The sequence below is a fragment of the Agelaius phoeniceus genome, chromosome 2 (genome assembly GCF_051311805.1).
Source record: "Agelaius phoeniceus isolate bAgePho1 chromosome 2, bAgePho1.hap1, whole genome shotgun sequence".
In the NCBI taxonomy this organism is placed as follows: domain Eukaryota; kingdom Metazoa; phylum Chordata; class Aves; order Passeriformes; family Icteridae; genus Agelaius; species Agelaius phoeniceus.
Window position 1 is genome coordinate 40,786,107 of NC_135266.1, and position 26,984 is coordinate 40,813,090.

At 39.8% G+C, this 26,984-nt stretch overlaps 1 protein-coding gene across 5 annotated transcripts in view; it reads right to left on the bottom strand.

Annotated features, from left to right (window-relative positions):
• FARP1 (FERM, ARH/RhoGEF and pleckstrin domain protein 1) overlaps positions 1-26,984 on the bottom strand; it is a 201,341-nt gene that overhangs the window by 38,062 nt on the left and 136,295 nt on the right. For 3 of the 5 annotated variants that reach the window (XM_054655036.2, XM_054655035.2, XM_077173546.1), the window contains exons 4-13: positions 25,027-25,069; positions 23,871-23,949; positions 21,351-21,448; positions 17,511-17,625; positions 16,199-16,346; positions 13,470-13,565; positions 12,754-12,917; positions 11,088-11,156; positions 10,269-10,344; positions 8,342-8,579 (exon numbers count right to left, since the gene is read on the bottom strand). In XM_054655036.2, the coding sequence (XP_054511011.2) occupies positions 8,342-8,579; positions 10,269-10,344; positions 11,088-11,156; positions 12,754-12,917; positions 13,470-13,565; positions 16,199-16,346; positions 17,511-17,625; positions 21,351-21,448; positions 23,871-23,949; positions 25,027-25,069 (1,126 nt within the window). The remainder of the gene's footprint in view (positions 1-8,341; positions 8,580-10,268; positions 10,345-11,087; positions 11,157-12,753; positions 12,918-13,469; positions 13,566-16,198; positions 16,347-17,510; positions 17,626-21,350; positions 21,449-23,870; positions 23,950-25,026; positions 25,070-26,984) is intronic. The other 2 variants (XM_054655038.2, XM_054655037.2) reach the window with 1 other exon arrangement.

Below are 26,984 nucleotides of genomic sequence, written 5' to 3' on the forward strand. Positions count from 1 at the left end.
ACAGCCCGGATTGCTGGGTGCAGCCTTCATTAGGAAATGAAGGGCAATCTGATTGTGCTCAGGGAAGCCCAAATGCCCTGGAAAAGAGACCTTCTCCCCTGGCTTCCCTCTTCTCTTTTGCTCCCCAGCATGGTGTGGTTTCTCAGCCTGAGAGTCACAACCTGGCGAGGGTTTTCATTAGATCTGAGGCGAGGAGTGCTCCATGAGGCAGGATCACTGTAACAGGAGGAATCAGGTACTCCAAATACAAAATAGGCATTTCTGCAGTAAAAGGACATTGAGACAGTGCTCCAAACAATGCAAGGAACAGAAGATATACCATGCTTTGAGGATAGACAGAACATTGAAAAGGCTTTTTCTCCCAGAGAGGTACATGCTGACAAAACAGTGCATACAATGAAACAAAAAATGTTTCTTTTTAAAAGGTATTAAACAAATGACAAAAATGAGAATGAAGTCCCCAGCATTGCCAATCTTAAAAATTAATTTTTACTATTGAGACTTATTTTAAAAATATCTATGCATGTGCACACACAGAAATCAGGAAAGGGCAGGGTAAGTGAACACTGCCAAGCTTATATACTTTTGTTAGTGGGCCCAGGTGATTTTTTTAGCAGGAAAAGGGAAATACAAGGATTCAGCTAATCAAATATTTTTAAGTGCCTCATGGAAAAGCAACAGGCATGAGCTCTAACATTCTCTGAACTAAACAGAAAGATCTACCTCTGATCTTGCTGAAAACCATCAAAGGCAAAAGCCTGTTCTCTTCTCAAAACCAGATTTGCAGCATTTTAAAGAAAGCATCTAATCTAATTTTAACAAGCTTGAAAGCTCTTGAATCAGAAAGCATTCATTTTCCTTCAACCTTCCATGCTCAGTCAGTGACAGCTGTATCATTACTGCCTTTAGACTTGATTTTTACCAATGTGAACTGTAGATTTTTATGGTTCTCAGGGGCCAAAACTTAAAAAAAAATTGTCAACGAAAATTACATCTTAAAACTCCAACCGTTCTTGAGAAAACTATTTATCATTATGTCATGCAAATTTATGATCCTAAGGTCTTTACTCCCTTTACTGTAATAACACCACCATTATTTACACACATACTTGTGGAAAACGTGCCTGTGAATACATTGCTCAGCCAGGCACAAAGGATTTCCAGATCTTGTAACATTTAAAAGAAAGTGCTCACTGCTTTTAATAACAAACAACATAAACCAAGCTTATTCTACATGCTCTTTATAGAACACAGAATTAGAACAAAAGAAAAAACACTCTGTAAAACTGCTACGTGTCACCCAAACTAGGATTTTTGCTCATATGATGCCTTTGATTTTTAAGCAGAAATTCTGTATTTAAAAATATCAATGGCACCACACAGCCTAACCATAGGGAGGAACACAAAAGACACCTTTGCTCAGGATGCACATGTTGCACAACAATTATTTCCCTTACAAATAAGTAACTAAGATATATGCCTTTGTCTAGGCATACTTCAGTAACTATAGAAACTAGAGAAACAGAAGAGGAAAGATTTTGCTGATGTCAGTTTCCTAGGATTTAAATTTCCTTCCTTTCTAGAACCTGACAGTACAGGCAAAAATTTTTCCTGACGTAGCTTGACTGAAACCAGAGTCCACTGCTACTCACATTTGAGAAAAGTTACACACCAGGTGATGTGAGCCTTGGGTCCTCAAGATGTCAACACTGTGCATCTGCCACCTACCCTCAGAAGACCCACGACCATCACCACCACCAAGTAGGGGATGCCAACAAGCAGCTGGATTTCTGAGAAAAGGACTCTTCTCCTACCACTGACAGCAGCTACAGCCTGACAGCAGCAAACAAAAGAAAGGCCTTCATATTAGAAATTGTTCCAGAAGATTCAATTTCCCTCATACATTTAGGGTTTCTCTTATTTTTTTATGGAGAAGAGGATTGATCCCCTAAATGAGAGGAAAGAGATGAGCTAAAGTATACAGAAGCTGCCTTAAGAAACTGCACTATTCAGAGAGAGAGAGAGAAAGAGAGAGAAGCATTATTGGAAGACTAAAAGGGATTTTGGCTTACTTCACTTTTTTACATGCTCGAACAGAGAATCTCTTTCCTTCACACTCACTGCTCTTTCCAGCTGGTGACAACCATGCTGCAGAATGACAGGGATTCTCCAGTGATCCACATTTCTGTACACAAGGCTGTGACACCCAACTTCCTCAAACATGTGTGGAAGTCAGGAAAAACTTGGATTGGTAATTAGTTTTTCGTCATTAGAAGTTAAATTGCAGCAATTAAAATTTCATTCTAAAGTCACCTCTGACAGCAGTCTAATGGCTCATTAATACAAATGAGGTTAGTTAAACACAGAATTTGACAGAATTTATAGGTCAGGCATCCTTTTTTCTGTTAAAGAACTGTTCCAGAGATAACCATAGTTCATGCTAATTGCATGTAGATCATACCAATGAGATCTGAATCACTGGTTTTACCAAAATTCAAAATTGGGTCTGCTTCATCAGTTCAACTGATCAACATAATTGTAATTCTTTCTACTGGGACTTTAAACTCTCAGAAAAAGAGTGGAAAGCACATTATGCCAAAGGGAACTGCAAATAAATAGGGCTAGACATTTTTTGTGTGCTTAAGATGTTTTTTATTCTTCTTTTTTCCTTGTCTTCCTGGAGCTCCCCAGAAGAAACTTCTAGTGGTTAGAGAGACTCTATCTTTGTGTGCTTATCATGGACTGAAGAGGACAGAATTTAAAACATCTCTACTTTTTAGTGAAGAAAAAATGGGGTTTATAAACAGCTTTTAGATCTGTCTCACCCATTTTCTATTTGACTTTCTCTGGTCACCACCAAGAACTTGCATGTACAGATAGAGAGCTCAGAACAGGAACTTCTGGCCTGAATGCCCTTGCTTCAAAATGAACAGAGCTGCTTCAACGAATAAAAACCTCACTGCAAACAAAAGCCTGCCCTACAAATATTCAGGGAGAAAGTATAGGTCCTGAAGCAGTCTGGTCAAGTAATACTGGCCCCATTTAGTGAACTAATTCACAAACCATTGTTTTTCCACTCTTTACTGGGTTCTACTGATTACAGTCAACATTACCAATGCTGCTCTGTGGAGAAAATTCTTTCTAGTTTTGCATGCCCTTTAATCTTGAAGAAAACTAATAGACTGATACGATTTTTTAAACTATTGATATGCAATTCTTTCATGATGCTCATCTGCCTATAACTCAGCTCTGTCTAGCTCACATAAGATCAATGAGAATGGAGCAAACCTAAAAACTTTCAGTCACATGTTGACATTTTTTACCTATGGGAATTTCTCTTCAGTTTTTCTTGATATAATTTGTATTTAGCATGCACTGCAATGATTAGTGGGGTGGTGCCTGTTAGGCAGGCTATGAGCCATGGGTGACATGGCAGCATTTGGTGTAAATCATCCTCAGAGAACACTCCTGTCTGCCATGCACAAGGAGTATGTTTGCTAAGGGATATGGACTTCAACTGAAAACAGTGCAGTCTAAGCCATTCAGATACCAATCAGCCAAAGCTCCATACCTGGAATATCCTATGTAGTTCTTGGCTCCTACAACAACTTGCCACTCTCCTTCTTTCCTTCATCTATTTATTGACAGATTTAATATCCTGGGTCACTGAGGAAAACTAGATTCTAGGAAAGGCTGTAATGAAGAAAAAAAAATCCAGAAGATCCCAAGAGGACATCACAAATTTGACCTGCTGCTGAATAGGAGAAACCTTAAAATTGTCTGACACGACCTTTCCACTGCCATTGTAGAGGATGGCTGATTGTGGTTAAGTAGTTGGAATAGCAAAGAATTAATTTAATTAAAATGAGGCTCTTTTATCCAGAGATTACCTAGATCTGCATGTTATTATGGACAAACCCCTAACTGCTTTTACAACTCTTCTCCATATTTACCCAACTATATGGACAGAGCTGAATTCATCAACCCAACAAGAGGCTTCTTCCACATCCTCTGGAAAGACAGGAGATGGGTGATGCAGGACTACACAGTTCAGAGTGGACATAGATGCTCAATCTCACTGGGACTCAGCTGCCTCATTTGTACCAACTGCCCAAGGATATCTGGGCACTTGCTGAGTTTGGGACTGAAAAGTTCATTATTGACAATAAAAATTTTAGAATGGTGAATCAAAACTACCATCAGCCACATTCTAAAATCTACTGGAATTGGTGGGAGAATCTGGTAGTTACTCTGTCTGTAACTACCTGCTATACTTGAGACAAAGGTATGCTTAGATCACTGCTGCTGTCCAGTGTATTCAGATTAATAAATGTTTGTTAATAAGTGTATTCAGATTAATAAATAAATAAACAACAAACTAGAACTGACAAGTTCCTCTTGCCATGAGCACTTTGTGAGCCAGGGCAAGAATTCCTCCACCTCATCTCATTTGCAGTCTTGCCCTAAAGGTTTCTGCTCTTTTTCTGTAAGGTCCTTTTGATTGTCCCACAGAAACAAATTCCCAGATGAACTCTAAGGGGCCCGATCCTATTTTAAAATGTAAGTTTAAAACTCCTTTCTCACTTCACCATTCTTGGCAAGGGCTCAGACATGAACCACATGTCTGGTGGAGGAATTTGGCCCACAGGCTGTTTTAATTACAACCTTGTCAGCTGATATTAAACGGAGCTTCACTGGCATTAGAATGCTGCAGAAGTAATTAATCCTAAATGAAATTATTTCCTATGTAGTTTATAAACTTTACTTCTTTTAACTGGAAGAATTCCATGTGTTGAAACAACAACTACTTCACCATTCAAAGCTGAAAAAATGCCAGAAGACAGAAGACTCCTCATATTGCATTTCTGAGGATAATATTGAAGTGGGAAAAGAAAAGCTGTTGAGATACTTTATTAGCAACTAGGCTAACTCCAGCTACCCAGTGGGTCTGTTCTTAAAAAGTTTAAAATTTAATGTCTTTGTAGGCATATGAGAGAAGAATCAGGCCTGGAAACAGTATCTGAAAGGATGCAAAACAGCAAACACTACTTATAAAATTTTATATTCATTTAAATACAAAGTGAATGTGAAATCTGTTCACTTTTTAAAGTAGCAGAAATGACTGCAAATCCTTTTGCTGAAAATTCATTACCTGAACTCTAATTTTACTGGCTAATGAAGCAATTAATTTATCTGTCCAAACTGCTATTACTTTACTTTATACCTACTGATACTTTTGCTGCACAGGCAATAAAAAATAAATCAAAAGAAGAGTCATGCACCCACCTCTCCATGCTCACACTATTTGCTGATGCGAGCTTCAACTACTTATATTTCATCTTATATATTGTGAACTTCAAGGCAATTATTTTACAGCTATTCTAAATCCAAAACACAAACCGTCCTCTTTTAGAATCATATACAAGCAAGCTTTTCCCTAATTATCAATCTCACTGTTTGTAGACTCATGCTTTTAACTACAGGAATAAATGAGAGTATTCCCTGTCCCCAAAATATCAGTATCTAAAGAGATGCTTTTAATGATTCCTGTTCAAGAATGACGTATCTAATCTCTAAGAATGCCAACACTCTAAAGGAGGTGAGAGAGTTAATACTTATATTTACACAAAGATATATTTTACTTTCAAAACAGAATATAACAACACATGTCTAACTACTAGGTATATACTAGGTATATTTTTAAATATCCTTCACTCAGATTAAACTTTGTTAAAGTGTGCATAGACCAAGGCATTAGAAAAATTAAAAAGACTTCTTATTTTATAATTTCTGTAAAAACAATCTTGAAAATTTTTATATTGTCTAAATTTACAAAGTCCTGTAACTTTTTCATCAGTACTTATGTGAATGGATTAATCATTGCTGCATGCATGAACTGCATGATGCAGATCACTGAGAGTGACCTGCAGTTCAGTCAATGCTCTTGTTCATCAGTTAAAATTCTGGGATTTATTTTCATTCTTCCACAAGAAAAATATATAAAAGTTAAAAATAAGGCCAATTATAAAGAGCACATCTTGTCTCCCAGCACTAGTAACTGTAGAACAGTTTCCATAAAGAGGACCTTTCATCTGGATTTTCTTTCTTAACTTGGAGAAACTAACATCAGATTTTATTAGGATACCTTAATTCTCAACAGTTCTAGCCTGTGAAAAGGAAGTATACACAGAATTAGTCTCTTTGTCCTTCTGCCCATATCCACTCTATGGATAGAACAGAAGACCATCACCCTGGAGCACAGCTACTCCTATCATTCTCTTGTCAGGGGATGAAAAATTTCTGAGGTGGCACTACTAAAAAAGTAGCCTGTGACAGAGTAATTGGATCCTGCACAGATAAAGATTTTTTGTGATCAAAGCAAAAAATAAAACAGCTACCATCTCCAAACCACCCACCACAGAACTTAAATGTCTCTGTAATAATTTCACTGAAAGTATAAGCAATTAAAAAATTTCTTGCAATATATCTCTAACTGATAAAACATAGAAAGGATTGCCTTGCAAGTAATACTCATATCACTCTTCATTAGAGCTTGTTTTGATCAAAGTTTTTTTCACTTGAATTTTATCTTTCATCCTGTTCTTTTTCTTGCCCAAGGAAGAGTTTGGCGTTTCAAAATCTCCATCACCAAATCACCCTGTTTAACCCACTGAAGAAAAAGACAATACTGAAATTTTATACATGCCTGATTTGTACCCTCAGTTCATCAGATTATAAAATGAGTTATGAAGAAGAGGAGATCAGACACATTCTTGCTATGAAAAAAATTTCCAGCATATTTCAAGATTTCATCAAGTCCTGGTCTTGAATATCAACCTGCCTGCATTTGGCTGCAAGTTAATTTTTTTTTCTCCTAACTCTGTTGAGGCACTCGTAAGTTGCTCTCCTTATATGGAGAGAAGATTGTAACAGACATATAAAAGAGCACAATGTACCTACTTGATTTGATTGTTTGTTTTGTCAAAATAACTAGTCAAATATCAAAGCAGCTACAACATGTATCTAAAACAAGACTTCACACAAAGAAGAGGAGAGAGTTATTAAGTCTTACAGAGGTACCTAAATCAGTAATCATTTTCCTCTCCTCCTGCCTTTCAGAGGAGATTCAAACTGTTAAGCATCACTCAGACTTACTATTGTGTTCTAGCATCCTTTCCCTCTGGCTGGCCTGCACAACAATAATGTCTGAAATAGCCCATGCACTTGAAATTATCACCAGCCACTCATCATAAGCCCCAGGAAATGCAACCATACCGCTGAGCAATCACAGTATCCCCTGGTCTCACACACGCTGGTGCCTAGCAGCTGAAGACCTGCACACCATCTTCATCACTGAGGCCAACAGACACATCCTCCTCTACCTCCTCATCCAGCTGAAGGCTTCCAAAGGAGTACTTATTTCTAGGCATGGGAGAGGAGCTCAGCACAACGGGGTTTCCAAACACCAGGGGGTGAGTGAAGGGATTAATGACTTCTGAGTCAGAATCACTGGATTCTGTCCCACTGCTGGTGGAGCCCTCCATCATCTGGATGGCAGCCATGTGATCCATCATGCCACTGGCACGCAGCGACTGCATCACTGGGCTCTGCTTTGACTGTGCCCCAGCTGCCATACCATTGGCCATCATTTTGCCTTCTGGAGAAGACATCTTAGCCACCCCACCTCCTTTGCAGTATCTCTCTGATCTATACTCCTGCCCAGGGGTTGAGGATATCTGGCTCAGGATAAATGGATCTGTAACTGACTTATTGCAGAGATTATGGGTTTTCTGTGCACGAGGCCGTTGAGAACCCGGAGAATATCTGCAATAGCCATGGCAGTTGGTGGCATGGCTGTCCTCCTCCCCAGTTCTCACCCTGCAGTCGTGCCCATTTTCTGAGACATAGCCCTGAGAGCCAGTTCTACTCAGGCTCATGTTAGGGCTGGACTCTTTGCTGCTGGGAGGCAATGGAGTGGCCAGCGGGCTACGGCTTCCCGGCCCTCGGAACATTTCATCAACCAGAGAGCTATGCCTTGGCATCCTGGGGCTTCCCCCCGTGTAGAAGGAGAGATTAGCTGTGTTATCATCAAGGTACTCTTCTGAGACATACTGGGAAGACTTTAGAGAAGCTGAGGAGTCCCTATATCTAGCTCTATTGCGATTTTCGTCTCTGTAGTGAATATAGGCACCACTGGTCAAATCACCCTCATAGTTGTCATTTGTTTGGGAATATGACCGGGTTATTTGTCCTCTGAGGAGATCATACTCGCTATCTACATCACTGCAGTCAATGAAAGGAATGGAGGTGCTGCTGCCATGAGCAGCCCTGGAAGCTGGACCTGTGCTTGGCTGCTGTGATTGAGGTCTGTTCTGCTGCATCCTATCCTTAGCAGGCTCCTCTTCTTCCTCCACTGCTGAGACCACTGCTCCATCCACCTTTCTGCCTTCCTTTGGACTCTTCTTCAAGGAAGGGCTCTTGTGCTGTCCAGTGTCTTCTGTTGAAGATTTCAACTCCTTCCCTTGCCGGCAGCTCTGCACTGCTGCAGCATCATTGCTGTCTCCATAGGCTCTAGCAGTCTGGAAAGATAATAGAGGGAGGGCAAGGGAGACACAAAGGGAAGGACAAAAGGGGAGGGAGGATGGGAGGGGAGAGGTTTGAGAGGGATGGGAGCCAGAGGGAAAAGGCTGCATGTAATTACACACCAGAATTTCACATCTGCAGCAACATAGGAGTCTCTTGGAAAGAAAAGAGGTAACCCAAGTCTTAAAACTAATTGGAATTTAAAAAAAAAAAGAAAAAAAAATGAGGTTTCTGATCTGCAAGAACAGAAAAAAATCATAGGCTAAACAAGGGAAAAGAAGGCATACAGTGCAGTGATAGTGCAAAAAGGGGTATTTGAGGTGTTTCCATGCTATAAGGCAGCCACTAACACTCTAAAAACATCCAACAAGTGCACACTACTCTGAGAACCTGAAGGAAAAGATAAAAACATAAACCAAATTCTGCATAGCCTACTTAGATACACTAAAAAAGTCATGTGTGGGCTTTTGAGCACCCTACATTCACTCCCTGGAGCATACCTGCCACTGGTTCATAGGCTGGCTTTTCTGCAGACATCTGCCCAGCAGCCATGCTCCATCTACCTGAGCTTGTCTCAGCAACATTAAAATGCTACAAGCTATTTGAAATGGGCTCCATCTATAACAAAATTCTCTGAAGTTCCTAAACTTGCAGAAAGGAGAGAGCCTGTGAATATCAAAAGGAGGTGATGCATAGAAGGTGAAGCTTCTGGTAGCATTCTTAAATGCATTAACCTAGTAGCTTGCTCCTGACATTTTAAGCTCTACCTAACATAAGGTTGTGTGATCAAAGGTTCACCTCCATAGACACAGATGAGCACAGAAAACACTGGCAAATGGAGAAACCACAACAACCAAGTCAGGAAAATGGAGCTTCCTGACCTGCCTCCTCTGGAGGCTGTCCCAGGAGAGCCATCAGCCCACATGTTTGGTGTGTTTGGGATGCCAGCAACTGGAGAAACCAGAGCCAAAGACTGCAAGAGGGTGAGGCCACTGGCACTGGCTGTGCTTGTGGGAGTGCTGTTTTCTGTGTTTACATGTGTGTGGCTATGTGCTCATGCTCTGTATGTGTGCTTTCACGTGGTGGGTGTCTATAGTGAATACATGCTCAGCCCTACTGGGACCTGGGAACCTGCAGCTGCTGCAGCCTCACCACTACTGACTGGGCTTCTGGACTTGTGAACTCCAGCACACAGCAGCTGTCAGCATGAGATAAATACATATGGTATCTGCCAGAGCTAATGGCTTAGAAGGCCAGAGGTGCAATTTTTCTGAGGAAGTAATTGTTCCTTCCCTGGTTAATACCTGGTTAACACTAACCTAACACCTTGAAACGGGCAACCAAGACCTCTCAGCAAAGAAAAGTAATTACAGTTTCCCCAGATGCAATAGCCAGCTACAACCAAGGACCCTGGCAGCAACACCGAGGGTTGCAATTTTTCAGATGGTGATTAGTACAGCTCAGACAAGCTCACTATTTATATTTGTCTGGTTGTCTGAAAGCAATGCTGTTTCACTCAGCAGAACCTAAAGCTTATGACACCCAGGGCTCCTTAGCTCCCAGCTAAATGGTAAGCAAGCAGAAAACTATGCTCCTAGGGTTTTAAAACAGCAATCAGGGGAGGGTAATCTAACAAGAAATGTTTCAAAGGATTTAATTTCCAGGTTTTCATCAACATCACTGACTTGTTTTGGCACCTCTGTATGCTGTTCTGAAGGCTGTGCAGTCAGACTCCTGATGGAATGAATCTTGCTGTGTTTCCTGGAGATAAAAGGAAAATCACATAAAGAGCTATTTCAGTTTTTTTATTCTACAAACAGGAATCAAGAGACACGCTTTTAAAACAAAACCTTTGAATAACAGCTTTCATAAAATTTTGCTCCAAAACAGATTAACATTCCTTCCTTTCTGTAAAATTTTAATATGATATGTGTTGCAAACATATCACTGTAAGAAAAGGGAGAAGCACTGAAGCAAAAATGGTCTAACAGGTGAGCATGAATCATAAGCAATGAGCTATTGGCACGGTCTTTGTGGCATTTTGGTCATTACTTTCAGCTCACCATGAGCATGATGAGTTCAGACAGAACTGCTCTGGCAAGCTAGAAGACTTTCAGCTTCCCTGGAGACCTCTCCCTTGAGCTTGGATGTACTTTTTCTTATGTTCAGTTTTACTCTGAGCTGAATATGTTTGTTCACACACATTAACCACATCCCAACAAAGAGGGTGCAAATCAAATTGGGAGAAAGTTACCTGTGATAGCAGGATGTTCATTGCTGAAAAACAGATTGAAGACTACTGATTTTAAGTGAACTATAAGTTATGAAACTTTTGCCAAAACATGCAGGACCACGGGATATTACACATGTGATAAACAGTCAAACCAGCAGAGAAGGAATTTTTTTCCTTGGACTGGTGCCAAGATCTCAGACTATAACTAACTGGAAACCATGACTTTTCTTGGATTTTAACATATTGGGATAATAAATTTATTTCCTCTCACCTTTCAAACTGCACTTTTTTGTGCCCTCCTTCCTTAACATAGTCAAGAACTTGCTTCTGGGTCCGACCACTGGAAGAAAACCAGAGTTAAAGTACTTAATACAATATACCACCTGGTCATCACAACCTTGTATTTGGCTTGCATATTAAGTCACAGCAACCAGAAAAGTATTTGGCACTATCAGCAGAAACTCATGTTAAGATCATACAGAAGGGGACCTGGTCAGATACACACAGAGTTTTACCATTTTGCATGTTACTTGCCTCTTTTTTTTGCTATGGAGCTACTTTTTGATGCCATTTCAGAACTGCTTCAATTCAGCTTTTTGGACCCTATAGGGTACTACATTACTGGGAAGTTACTACAATGGAAAATGAAGAGGGGTTAAGTTTTCCTTTAATGAATTAATATATTATTGAATCCTTTTTAGTCAAATACTAGCCTTATCTGATATTAGTAAACCCTGGAAACAAGATAAAACCCCTGACATCTACTTCATTCCTTGGTTGCTACTATAAAGCACACCTTTTTGCAGAGATTTAGGCTGGAAATCCCTTTCTACCCTTCTGCAACAGGGTGTGAGGTAGTGAGAAAGCCCAGCACTGTTTATTGTGCAAAGCTATAATCTCCAAAGCAAACTGAAAGCAGCACAGGAAACCCACACCTCAAGAATGCTCAACTGAGAGCCAAATTCTTCCAATTCATTAGAGGCTTTCAGGGACTGGAAAAGGTTATTGAATGTAGTAACAGAGATCACAGTGAGTGGAGGATGTAGCCAAAACCTGCTTTCCAAAGCCTGAGGTAAGCTGAATGCACCTACAGTTTTCCATTTACTTCAGGCAGAAACTTAACAAGTTATAGTTTGTTTACCCAACATAGGTCCTTCCACGTTAATTTACTTTGCAGGCAGCAAACAAAGTGGAAAGAGAGTCAGAATGGCTGTATATACACTGTGTTCTTATGCAAGGCATCTAGAGTGCATCATTCATCTCAGCAAAGAGCGCTTCTGGCTGTACAGCTTGTATCAGCTTCACAAACAAAATAAACTGTATGAATAAAAGCATTTCCCCCTGGCATACACAATGCAATATCTACAATAATGCTTCTGCCAGTGCAATGAAAAAAAAAAAACAAAAACCAAAACAATAACTCAACTATTGAAAGCTTTCCTACAGGTCTAACAATATCACAGGTATACCTGGTCTTAGCAGAGGTGGTCATGTCACATAAATCCTTTGTGAGCATAAAGCCATTGCTTTTAACTACACAAATATGGGTTTATCACAGGGACATGCAACAATCTCTACTCTGAAACACAGGAAAGACCCCATCCTAGGAGCACAGGATTCAAAGAATCCCCAGAAATTGCTAGCTAGTGTTGCTGAGGACACAGGTGAATTCTCTTGTGCAAAACCAGCTCGACCCTACATACTTCATATCTTACCTCCAGAAAGCTACTTTGCAACAGCTGCCACAAAATTAATGCAAGGTTTTCCCCTACAGTGTTCTTTGCACTGTTCTGGCTGAGAAGATGCAATGGAAAATATAAAGGAGCAAACTACAAGGTAAAAAAGGTGAGCTGAAAATAACAGGTTTAATCCTAGACCATTATGGATGTGATTTTGAAATGGAGAGGCAACAAAGGTGGAAAGAATGCATGTCTTACCTGAACCTAAATGAAGAACCTCTAGAAAAAAGAACAGGTTTAGGCTTTGGTTTAGGTTCCTCAAAAAGCCTGAAAAAGGCATGATGCTCCACACAGATCTTCCAGAAAGACTTGCAAAAATCTCGACTGGCCATAAGGAATTCCAGAGTGTCCTGGAATGAACTCTGAAAATTGGGATAGCATTTGCAATGTAAGCTGGGCAGCAACATATATTAGAGAAATGCATTGACAAATTAGGAGCTATGCTAAAAAAAGAAAAAAGAATAAAGAAAAAAAACCCCAAAAGCTTCTTCCCAACTTATTGGCTTTCAGGCTTAAGAGGCTCTATCCTTCTAACGTTGAGACATTGCTGGTCTGCCTGTCAGTATCAAAGCTATTGCTCAAACTTCCTTTCATTGGCAAATATGACAGAGATAAAGCAGTGGTTTGAATGTTAATGAGAAGAAGTTGATTACATGCTATACCTTAAGAATTGATGATACAGTACCAGAGTTGCAGCCAGAAGATGACTCTGAGACATTCTATTCTGACTGACTCAGTTTACATGTCCTTTGCCAGGACTGCTCACCTGAGATGCCAGGTTGATCTGCACAGGACTGACAGTGAGCATAAGCAATTAAAATATTCATAAGCTGACAAAAACCACGTGTGATCTGTGAGTAGACATTTACCAAATAACCTTCTGTCAAGTTCAACAACTCCTACCAAGGACTTACATTCACATCAGGCCGTAGTTTGATAAGAAAACGTTTCCTCTTGAAGCTCAGCTTCCGAACCTTAGCCCAGTTGAAGGCATTGATCTTGGTGTGACCCTACAGAGAACAAAGCCAGCTGGGTTTAATCATTCCAGATCCAAATGGAAAAATCTAAACCACTAAAGAAGCTTGTCATAAATTAATCATCTGTTCACTTAACTTGAAATGATGAAATTTCTTATAACTCATCCTCTGATAATGCAAACCATAAACATCTGGTGCAATGACTGAAGGCAGGCACTTAGGGTTAAACCCTTGCAATACAGGACTAGTTTCTGTGGAAATATCCAAGCCAGTATCATTGCACAAGACAGGGTGGACCAGATTTTGCTATCTTGTGCTACTATGCAGACTCAAGATTTTCTGTGGACTAAATCAGCTTCCAAAGGTGCCTCACTCTATTTCCACCAGTGACAGAGAATGTAGGGAATCCAGACACATCACCTCACTTTGATGAAGTAGATTTTCTCCCTCTTTTTACGTCTACAGGGCAAAATAAATATCTCTTTAAATACTGCTTAACTGTGGGGAAAAAAAAGCAACTGCAGGTTTTGTATTGGAAGTACAAAACACTGCATATTTTGAGCTTTTATAAGGACCACCAGAAGCAAAAGCAATCTAAACAAATTATTTGTCTCTGAAGAGCCACAAAATGATTTTCTGGGAAAAAGCAACCAATACCATAAACAAACAGCAAGAAGGAAATTGTCTTTATAATACTCCAACTCCCAGCCACTACATCATTAGCCCCTACCCTCCAGAAGTTTCATTTTTAATCTATGTCAGCAGGTATTGGAGGTGCTATGTTAAAATATTCACTCCAGCAGTTTGTTCAATGAAGACTTCAATGCAAACATTCCTAGAACACAGCACAGAAGTTTCAGAGAACTACTACAGGATTGCTAAAAGCAGAAACCCACGTTGATTTGGGCACCATCACCAGACAGCTGTAGGAGTAATGACAGTGTAATGATCTCTGCTAAGTCAACCAGCTGTCTAAGAATCACATAATTAATCTCCTTAAAATAATCAGCAGCACTGACACTGATTTCTAAATAAATGGCAGACTTTAAAGTAAGTCTGACTACAGCTTATGCCATTTGTGAGTGAACTTTTATTTTCATTGGGGTCATTCTAATGAGATCCTCATATTTCAATTTCTATCAGTTACAACCAAAATAAAAATAACAACTTAGCTCTTGACCTATGAAGTGGTTGAAGGAAGCCCTAAGCCTACTGACAGACGCCAATTGCTGAGCAGACTCCAGCAGGTCAAAGCCCAACTTCCCTTTCAGCATTCAGTCTTGGAGCTTCACCCAGTAAAATTTCCAATATTTCAGAAACTTTAAAAACAAAACAAAACTGTTTTGAAAGTCCCAAACACATTAGGCTGAGTAGACATGACTTCAGACCTTGTCAAATCAAGCCTTGGGCCATCAACCCGCAGCTACACTTCACAGCAGGATCTCAGCTGCGTGCTGGGACTCTGAGGTCTGTGCTGCTCCCTGTGGACACACACTTTCACCTTGAAGACAGCCTTAATTTACAAGGCTTGGCAGTTCATTAATTCAGCTGATGAAAATGCTGTGGGGGAGCAGGGGAAGGGCCTGAACATACATTTGCTTGAGTTATGTGCATTTCTAACAATGTCCTAGTGTTCTCATGTTTCAACCTATGCTTCAGTTTTGGGGTTCTACTACCAACTCATTTAGTTGATCAGGGATCTTTTTAATTTGTTGCCTCTTTTTGGCTGTGTGTTTGGTTGGGTATTTTTAAATCTCAGAGCATTTGGATCAGACACTTCTGGGCTTGTTTGTTGCTGTTACTTTTCTTTATGAAAGGACTCAAAGTACTTTGTAAGGCTGAAAACACTAGTATTTTAATTAGAGTAAAACAGTTAAAATGAATAGTCTTTTTGACAATTGTAAAAAGGGATATTTTAAAGAACAGCTTACTTACTGCTTTTAGCACAGAGTCAGGTAAGCATCTAAAGTGAAAGCAGCTGACACCAGCTGACTACCTGTAGCTTCACAATTGTAAAAGCCAATTTTGTTATTTACATAAGGGGAACTGCAGAATGAGAATTTGACAAATTTACTAATGATGTTTCATGAATATGTACTAGAATGACTGCAGCAGGAAAGGAGAGGAAAAAAAATAGAAGGAAAACAGTTTGGATCTTTAAAAGAAAGAAGTAAGATCCATGGATTCGGCAAAGATACAATGGCCAAGGCTGGTCAAGAAAACTGTGAAAACTTTGAAGAAGTAACACTACAGAGAGCTTATACTGACTGCCTTCATCCTTCTGCATGGACTCCAGCTGTCTCTTGTTTTACTTGTCTCTGCTTCTCACCCATTTAACATGCACCAGCCCTGCAAGACCTATCTGCTCCTACATGTAGGAGAAGTCAGCATGACCAACCTGCAAATCGTGAGCCACAGCTCAGTCTGCATCTTGAACAGCACATTGTGGATGCAGATGGAGCTCCACACTGTGCATGCACATAAGGTAGGAGGCCCTGGAAGCAAAGGTTCCAATGCAGCCCTAACAGGTTGAAGATAATTCTTAGAAAAATTTTGGAAGTTCCTGTATTTTCCCAACTGAATACTTGTAGACATGGCTGAGTTCCTGAATTCTTACTGCTGTCAGAAATCTCTCTGCTTTATGAAGTACAAAATCATGCTCTAACCTGAAACACCAGAATGCCTGTGTTGGCAACAGCCAGGTTGATTTTTGTCCCCTCCCTGTCCTTGGCTGGGTGCAAACGTATCCCGTACATCTCCAGCCGACGGGCAATCTCCAACAGCTGGAAGTCAGACTCTGCTGGTGTCTGTCCCCTTGAGAAAGAAAACAGAGAACACTCACAAGCCTGTCACACCTTTTAATAGAGATCAAGAGGTCCTCCAGAGAACAAAGAGACATTTGATCAAAGAGACTGAAAACTGTCAGAGGTGTAATATCTGTTTGGTTTTTCTACATCCCCAGACTTTTATCAGCTAGAACAACTTACTCTAAACAAATATCAAAGAATACACAGATTTTACAGTCTATTATAAATTTTGATCTATAAATTTTTGCTCCAATTCTGAGACACCTGATACAGATAGATTTTAAACCATTAGCTCAAACAGAATTTACTACCTCCCTTTGTTTTTTCCACTAGAAGATATGCCATATTCCTAAAAAAATCATGAATGGAAGCATGTAATGAATAGCATCATTTGTAAAAGTGTAATACCAAAATGAAATAAAACAGAAGGCATGAAAACCTTACCATAAATGTTGTGAAGCCATAAGCATAACCATCATTGATTGTGATGAAATTATGCAAAACTTTGATTATTACTGCCATAGAAATCACTACCACTCACCTATTACTCAACCTAGCTCAAAAATGAAACTGTTCACATCTTGAAGTGCTCTTGACAGCTAAAAAAATACTTTTCTAAGCCTTATTGGTACTTCTGTTCACCATCTTGCTAGTACAGGCTTTTTCTCCAGACATTAGGATACCAATTTGCATCATTATCTTGAATTCACTTCCCCCATAATTCTTCAAGTACTCCGTACTTTTCCTAAAACTATCACTAAACCCCTTCTTCAACCTATCTCAAAATACAGCATGGAAAGGTTGAAAGGCAACATTCAGTGTCCTTGAAACCAAAGGACTACTGTCAGAAGTGCCTGACTGATCAGTTGTGATTTGCAATCATACCTGCATGCACAAAATCAGCAGTAAAGCATTTTGTATGAAATAGACTGTAAAATAACAGCACGCTTGAATGAATATCGAATCAACTGTGCTTTAAACATCTTGTTATGATGATGGGAAAAAGGCAGGAGTAACCTTCAGAAAGTTCATAGGCTTGAACAGTTTTTGAGAAGCAACCTTTGAGAAACTCAGAGGTCCAAAGCTCTTTTGTACTTCAGATCTAGCATGCTTACCACTAGAACTACTCTTCAGGAAAAGAAGGCCAATAACAAAACCAAAAGAGTCTTACATGTGGTTACGGTGAAATTCCATGATTTTGTCTTCTAGTGCTTCTTGATGAGGTATATACTTGTTCTTTGCTAAGTGTTCACGATCTGTGGTTTCATCAAAATCCCCAATCTCAGCTGTGGAAAATTTCAAGAGGAGTCTATTAAAGCACCATATTACACCTGAATAATCTGGTCAATCCAGAAGCCCCTGACAGCTGGGAGGAGGGCAGAGAAGCAAACATAGTTCCTTGCAACCTGTACCATGGTTTTATGATTCAGATTCCCAGTACATTATCTTCCACACATTACTCTCTTCTCTTCTGTGTTAGTATTTGACATGTGAGAGGAAACTCCAGGATTTCTCCCATCTACCACAACTAAGTAAGTTGTTGGATGTCAGCTGAAGAGATGAAGCCATCAGTGCTACCTTGGCTTGGGTGGGGGATAAGGGCAGGGGTAACAGGGAGCGCAGCCCTAACTGAGCAGAACTCATCCATCTCTCTCACGGTGCTCAGGTGCCTCTCCATGGAGCAGCCAAGCACTAGCTTCCTCTCCAGGCCCATGCTCCACCTTTGAGAGAAAGTCAGAAAGATGGTTCTGTTTGCTTGTTTGAACACTAGCTTGTAATCCACCTCATGAGATTATGAAACATTTGTCTTCCTCTAATTCTGCAGCAGTTTGAGACACATTCTGTCTCCCTCCTCCTCAAAGCTGCTCCCATCTGCTGCAGTTATTCAACACTGTGTGTGCAACAGTATGGCACACCCACCTTCCATTTTGCAGTCCATTCAGTGAAATTTCCTTTTTTTGGCAGGTGTGGGGGTGAGGGGCAGGCAATCTATCTGTGGGTGCCAAATTACTATCTTGTTGCCTGCTATTCTTGGAATGTCTCTGAAAAATCTTGCTATTAGTTTTTTCACTGAGCAGGCATAGCAGCTTCTGCCTGCAAACCTGATGGAGTAATAGCAACACTGCTGCAACAAAGGCTGCTACCTTGGTAACGTCAGGGAAATTAAAATGCAGTGCCCTCAAATTAAATGCAGGATGCAGTCAGACACGTTGTTGCACAGCTGACCCAGGGTATGACAGACCCACGCTCAGATACACCTGCTTCACCCATGTAAATGAACCCTTGATCCAGGTCTGCTCAAACTAAGTCTGTTCAGAAAAAAGAAAGGTTTCAGATCACATTTAGAACACTGTATTTCTGACAAACTGGGATCAGATGTACCTTAAATGCACAGGGGAAGCAATAGCCTGAAAATAAGGAACCAAAGCATCTGTGAATTACAGAGCAGCAGCTTTTTTGACCCAAACTGCCTGCAGACACATGATGACACTTTTTACTTTGAAGGTCAGAGGTGGAAAAGAGTTGAAAACTGACACTGTCTGATTTACACCACCTCATTCACCCCATCTGCTCTCAATCATTCCTTAAAATGGTAGAAATACTATACAACTTTTGAGAATTTCCTTTTTAAAAATTGTCCCATTTGTCCCATCTCAGAAACAGCTCTCTGCTTCCAGTTTTACTCATCCCAGTCTCAAATCTTCAGGGTCTGTTTTTAAACCTACCTCAAATAAATGGCAAGTTTCTGTTCTTTAATGAAGCCATAAGCCCACCTAAGTTTGCAACATCTCAAATAACATGGGCCTGGATTCTTCAAAATGCAGTTCAAAACCCCTATGTCTGTGTACAGAGATGAGCTTAACACCTCTCCTGTAAGGCTTTCTTCAGAGTCAACACTACAGAAGACACTTTCTTCAACTCTACATGATTTTTAAAATTTTCTCATTTTTCAACTGCTAATCCTTTATCCAAACTGTTTTCCTGGCTTTCAGGTTACTTCTGAATTTTTTCTCTCTGACCTCGTACTCAACAAGCTTTTACTTACCACTTACTCTCCTTTTCCACCTTGAATAACTTTCTAATAGCATTCCATCGAGAATGAGAGGGAATTATATTGCAAATATTGTCAGCCTCACATGTAACTATTCTTTAAAATCTTTTCATGTGATTTAGCCCAAGACTTATTTACACTGCTGATGTTTTTTCTCTTACCTGGCAAGTGCATTACACCATGCTGTATTCTATCTGCATTAGCACTTCTGATACAATGCTTTTAAGGTAGTTTTAAATTGAATGTTTCAAAAAAAAAAATCATTCTGTAATATACATGCTAATTTAGCAGAAACCTATTTACTGTCATATTGTGATTTTATGATAAGTAACAGCATATAACATTGACATAAAGCTTACATACATAATATATGGGCCTCTTGGAATCAGATATTCCCCATGGAAACCACTCATTGGCACAGCATTAGTAAGACATACAATAACTAACCTGCATTCTTAATCTTTCCCTTTTGATACCATTACTCTTATCATCTGTTAACTCTGATTTTTATTGCAGACAAATACATAATATTTCTTTTGCTATTGAAAAATAAGCTAGAGACAAAATAAATAAAGACAGCCATGTAAGTAAGATACAGCTATAGAATCTTACCAGAGAAAATTTTCATAGAAAAATGTTCATGAGACACAAGATGGACAAATAAAAAGGCCAACTGCAAACTTCTAGCAGAGTTTTCTAGCAAACATGATCATAAATCAATATCTCAAATGAAGAGAGACACATGCATTAGGGTGTCTGCTCCTCAGCATCTTTCTTTGGTGCACAGATATTTATTATGAAAACTCAGCCTCCTGAAAACTAGAATGCTGAGACTCAATTTCTCCAAATGATCAAGATTTTTTTTACTGCCTGATATTAAAGAGAGTTAGAACTAGCTTAACTGAGAAAAGAAATACAGCTGGATTGCTGGACACTGTAGCAGGAAAAAACAAGAGACAAAAACCTCACTAGTCAAGGATTTTATTTTTTTAAGTCTGTGCTGCCAAAATACTCAAATTTAAAATGGTATGAGGACTACAGAATTTCACAGCATCTTACTGCTATTCAGTCCCACTGGTCAATGATGACCACAGCAAACAGAACCATAAAATACCTGCCTTTCCAACAGCAATTGATGAGAAACTGCCCTATCACTCTTAACAGACTATGGCAAAGAATCATGAGATTTATCTGCTCCCTGATAAGAGCTTCCAAATGTCTTTGCTGACTGCACTTTCCATACAACAGCATTACAGTGCAAGTACCCAATAAGGAATTGAACAAGGACCATGCAAAACAATGTCTATTACAACCATTATACTTGCTGCTAAGTGGTTTTTCCTAACGTTATTCTCAAGATGAGTATCCATAAAGTCTTTAAAGGGAAAACATGCACTGTCTTTCAAGTGAAGTGGAAACCAAAAGAAGCTTTGATTTCATGAACAAAATTAATGTATGATTCTACTGGACAGTGTTATTGTGCATACTTTGTAATTAAAAAAAAAAAAGGGCTTCAAATCTATTGTTTTCTTTTCTTCCCTATCAGTTTCCTCTTAGGACTGTGATTTAGTCTGGCATTCTAAGCATGTTTATTGACCACATTCTCTAGACAGCATACAGATCTCCAGGAATTTGAATACCCTACTGACATGATGCAAAGTATAATAAAACAGGGTTTCAGCAGAATTCAACATGTTTGCCACTGCCCAGAAAGTCTACTTTTTAAATGATCTTTAGCAGCCTATCAAATACATTGAAAATTCAAATCTAGTGATCAGAAACTCTTCTTTATTTGAAATAGTAAATTATCTGTATTTGAATGCCATTATATAGAACTACAATAAATTGTCAATATGGGTTAAACCTGTCCCTACAGCAGCTACAAACAGGTAACCCTGCAGAGCATGTCCAACCAAGCATCCTTTTTATCTGTCTGGAAAGAGAAAAAAGGGAACTTACACTGTACTATATGTGAGATTAGGAGGGCAGTGCTGGTATCATTACATGTTAGCCTTCCCTGTGCCAGGTCCTGCTTCACTTGCAACGCAAATAGGTACCTGCAAAACAAAAGTGAGCAAAGAGTTACACAAAGCAGGAGGGAAAGAGGGGAAAGGATCCCAACTCTGGCTTTGCACCTTCCCTTCACACTTTGGAATCTACAGAAGTGATCTGAATTGCCTAAGTTTAGAGGGTAAATAAAACACAACAGATGATAGTATATTACTGCATTAGAGCTGTACATGGTGGCTGCTTTGAAGAACCAAGATCCCTCTCTTTTTCTCTTTTCCTCCCTCCATTCAGAACCAGAGCAATGAGATATGACAGTGCTAGAAAACGTGACAGCTATTAAGTATTCAGCAAGAGATAATGCAGCTGCTTCTAACCATGAAGAGATGACAGATAAACCAGTGATTTAGAGTTATCAGTTGTTTTTTGCAGAATAAAAAGTGAACTCTAAACTTCCACCTTGGCACTCACTTGGGAATGAGGCACAAAATCTTGATCAAACTACTCTAGCTAGCCCTGATACCTTTGTGCACTTACTATCTGTCCATGTACCAGCCTTTTCTAACATTGCCTCCAAACCACTTCAGCCATGCAGGGCAATTCTACACTGCCAGCTTAAATGCAGAGACAACAGAAGTCCAAGACATTATTTCATCCTTTAAATTTCTTCTAGCTTCAACAGAACTTGGCTTAGTTCCACTCAGTATCCAATTTTTCCCTCAAAAAAAGAAGAGCTAGCAATGGGCTAGCTGGTATGAAACCTGAAGTGGTGAGACACACCTGAACAAGCCTTCCATAGACTGCAGCTCCTCTGGAGAACTCCTACTAGGATCTCAATAATTTTAATAAGACTAGATTTTAAGAGCTTTAGACAAAAGTTGTCATTTAAACAGTGAGTTTCAGAATGAGAAGACGTAGGTGCACTAAATGAAAAGGGCAAGTACAGGTACAGAGGAGTACAGAAAAGTACTTTGTGTATATGTACTGAAATAATACAGCACATCTACCTAACATCCTTTTGAAACCTGCAGACATCTGTCTACCCATACAAAATTCACCCTGGTAGAGGAACATAGCACAAAAATGTTAGAGTCTCTTCTTCAAGTGATGAAGCAGTTCCCCATGGATATGCTTTCACATCCTACACACTGCTATCTATATCTATTCAAGTCCCTTAGCATACATATTTAAAATCTTAGCAAAAAAAGTCATTAGGATTAAGAGACACATCTTCAGGTACAGACAGAGATCACCAAAGATTAATTTTCAGTTCACACAGTAAGAAACAGATATGCAGAGTGTCTATTCAGAAACAGAAATGTTTCATTAATAACATCACGTTGTGAGTTTTCATTCATTCCTTTATTCTTTTTACTCTTTCGTTTATTCTTTAGTCTTTACCAAGTCTTTACTCCTTCTTCCTACCCCACATTTCTACTTTTCTCTTTTCAGGCCATCAAGCAATATCGATTATTTATTTTTTTCTATTCCAACGCTCTATTGCCAAAATAAAAACACTACAAAGATAAACAGTGAACATCACAAAAGTAGACTTGTTCTTTATAATGCAAGTCATAAGGACACCAGAGCTCTCTGCAAAAAAAGGACTTTGTCTTTTGAGAAGATTGAAAATAAAAACTAATAGTGAATATTCTGAATCAGAATGGAAACATGTAATTAAAGGCTAATAATATTGTAGACAAGAAAAAGAGTGAGAAGTTGCAATGAAGAAATACTGCAACAAAGCAATGTTTCTGACCATAAATGAAGGACTTGCTAATAAAAAAAGAACCTTAATGGGTCCTTCATACACATATTTACTCACAGAGAAATAGGAGATTTTGTGCCAATACAGTGCTAAATTCAAAGCTTAAATGAAGTTTTTGAAATGCACTGAAAAGCATTTAAACATTTAGACAGAGTATTAAGGTACTCTGTCTGCATATGTGTGTATCTTTCTCTACATTCTTATTTTTCATTTTATTCCTTCTCCTTTGCATTTCTCCATCTCCAAAGTCACACTTCCACCTGTGCAAACCTTTGGCATTTGTGCTGGTTATACAGACAAGGTCTAATGCTGCTGCAAATCAGCAATTCACACAAAACAGCTCTCCCCCAAATGGGGGTGCAGAGTCACACACGTCCCTTGGCAGAGGGGCACCCCAGGGTGCCCATACATGATTTGATCATGCCAGACAGAGAACCCTGGTGCCAAACTGACTTCTCTTGGGGTTAGTAAAGCCCCAGGACTCCATATCCAAGGATGCAAAGGACTCCTGCACTTTGCAGAACCTCTTAGCACAGACTGCAGCTGAATCTTAGGGTTTGTTTTTTCAGGTGCATTCAAGGCTGGGCCAAATAACACCAAGCTAAGAGGCAGTCATCAATCCTCACCCAGACATCTCAAAGTCCATTTTCTCCCCTCTGCCCATGAGAGATTTAACAAGAAGAAATAGTCACACAGCTACTAACCTTGTCAGTTCCTCCTGCAGCTGAGCATGGTCAGGTGGGAAGAATTTTACCACAAACTTTACAACAACGTGCTTTGGTCCTAGGGAAAATGTCAAAGGAAGTTAACAAACATCAATAACATGCTGGCCAAATATGCACAATGATGTACAAGGGATGATTCACATCACCTGCAGTGCATACAGACATGCTAACCTCGTGTCCTTTGTTAGCATGCAGGATATTTGGAAACTGCCCAATAAAATTTACACAGAATAAAAGAGAACAGTAACTTGGTCAAGGGCTACTCTGCCAAAACCAGGTATGTTTTTAGCAATTACATCAGTTGATCCAATAAAATATATATGTATCTACTTTCCTTGCTTCAGAACAGGATGGAGCTAAAACACACTCTACTTTTGAAGTCCACCAGCGAATTACTATTTCTGTTTTAAGAACAGCATATTTGTTCCAATTCTTACAAGTATGACCAGTGACAAAAGGCCCAATGCATCCCTGTCTTGTCAGAGCTGCCATGACTAATATGACCAGAAAAGCACCTAGAAAAACTGAATCTCAATGGCAAAGCTCCATAAATTAAGAACTTGGCTGATAGTTGACAGAGAAAGAAAATAACCAGAACCTTTCCTGTTCACTTCTACTCTTTCCAGAGCTGGCGGCTATTTACAATTTCCTGTTCTTTCAAAACACCCACTGTGGCTTCCCCCATCCCAACTCTTTCCTCCTCTTGGTCTCCAAACATCCCAGGTTCTGCAGCAATCCCCACTCAGTTGTAATACATCTGCCAGCTCCTTCCCAGTAAAAAAGTCTTCCTGTTGTTCTCCTTCTATTCTGATTCCTGCTACTACCAGCCAGCAATGCATGTTCCTTTAGTCCTTCTCTTACTGTACTCTTTTTCTTTACAAAGCTGTTCCCTCCATTGCCTCCTCCAGTGACTGACTAAACCCCAGTCTCCCATGGGGAGGGGTCAGCCTGTTCATATGCTCATATGTGACATAACTTCACAGGTACATCTTTTAAGGACAGGCCAGAATTAGAAAATAATTCCAGCAACATTTAGTGCAGAAGGTTGAGAAGATAAAGATTGCCTCTGAGAGAGTCCTAATTTATTCAAGTACTCTCAGACTGAGGAAAGAAATGTCAACAAGGAAGTACTTACTTCTAATCTGTTTCATAACAGGCTTCAAAAGATCGAGCCACACCTGAAAACAAAAGAAGGTGGTGTTATCATATCCAAACAAGCTACCAGAGGAGCATTTTTAATTGCAATGCCTAGATTATCAGTCACCTATTTATTCTTTCCAGTGTGGTCATTATGCTTTCCTTAATTATATATGGTGGGTTTTCTCTCCAAAATTCTGGGAGATGCTCAGGAAACAGCACTGTGAATGGGCACAGCTTTCAAAGCAGTAGAGACTCAGCGAGCTGGGAAACAGTGAGGAAATCTCCCCCTCACTTGTCCCAGACACCAACAATCCCAGCACATGTGGTCAGGAGCCATTAATTTTGTGGAAAGAATAACTGAAATGAGGAGTTTAGGAAAAGACAGTCCTCTATTGTCATTGAGTTCCAAACCCTGAAGGATCTCGAGAAAGGGAAGTGAATAGAGCTGGTGCTTGCCTATGAGGCTGGGAATGCTGGACAAATGGAGAAATGAGATGGCAGCAGCCTACTGGCAGCAGCCTAACCCAATTCCTGGGGGACCCAGGAATCCCAGTATGAGGTCTGGCCATAAATATGGAGCTCTGTTGCTGTGCTCCATGGAGGTGAAGGAGCCTCCCTCCCATCACCTGCAGGAGGAATGTCCTCTCAGATCACAGGTGTGAAGCAGACAACAGGACAAGGCATGGGTGGGAGAAAGCTTACTTTTGAGCTATGGAACATCTTCTCTTTTCTATAAACCTGGGAAATTCAGGCCCAGGCATTCTTAACTGGGGACAGGGTAACTTCTGCATGTAGTTCACTTGACAACCCGTTTTCCAGGACAGTGTGTGAGTCTTCCCTTCAGCTTCCAAAAGCAAAGCAGTGGGTGGAATACAGTTTTGAGAGCCTATCCCCCCCATCCTGCAGTCTCAAGTCAGAAAGGCTGGGGCAAAATGTTACAAAAAGCCAAGGGACAATCATGCAGAAGGTAAAAGCCAGATGATTCACAGGGCCTGGAGTCAGCTCGTAGTCCTCAGCTGGTAACAACCCATGCCCATGATTTATATTTTGTTATCTCACTAAATTGCCCAGGGCCTCCCTTGAAGACATCTGGAACTTGTGGAAGAACACCCTACAACCATCACAAAGGTTAAAGCCATTAAAAACCAAATTGACTGAGTCTTCCTCTAGAAAAAGAGTATGTATTAGAATTATTACTTCTTTGACCTTTAGTAATTTTAGATTATGCAGAGACTGAAACATATTCAAAATATCCATTTCCCAAAATCACCTGAGAAGCCAGACAGGAGCAGGCCTGTATCACTGCTGTAACTGCTCCAATGCCATGTGCCATTTTTATCATTACTAATGAGGGGAATCCAGTTAGCAGAGACCTCAGAGCCCTGCCCTTTCCCACGCACTAATGTTACTCAGTGGAATTCTTCTTATGTTTCTCAGTCTAGGAAAGTCTTTTTCTTTTGTTTTAGAGGTTAAAGAAACTTGGTTATCCAAAAACAGCAATACAGTTTTTAATCACGTTAAATTGGTCCTGACACACTTTGACACTTCAACAACTTAAAACTGTTTTGTTTCAGAAAGTTCGCATGTACATAATCTGCAACAAAGGTCAGGGACTTTGCCAAGTTTAATGAGAGGGGGGAAAGACACCTTGAATATGAAATAGCCAATTTACAAGATTAGGAGAATAATGTATTTTACTTGATGCCAAAAACAAACAAACAAACAAAACACAAGAACCCCAAAACAAACCCACAAAAGACCCATCAACAAAAAAGAAAAACCAAACCCAAACAAACAAACAACAACAAAAACAAACAAACACACAAAAAAAAACCCCAAAAAAACAGAAAAAAAAACCCACAAAAATCCCCTCTCTTCTCCACAGAGGTGGTTAATAGTACAGCATGAGCACACACGTGCACCATTCCTCTCTCTACTTTCCCAGTCATCCTA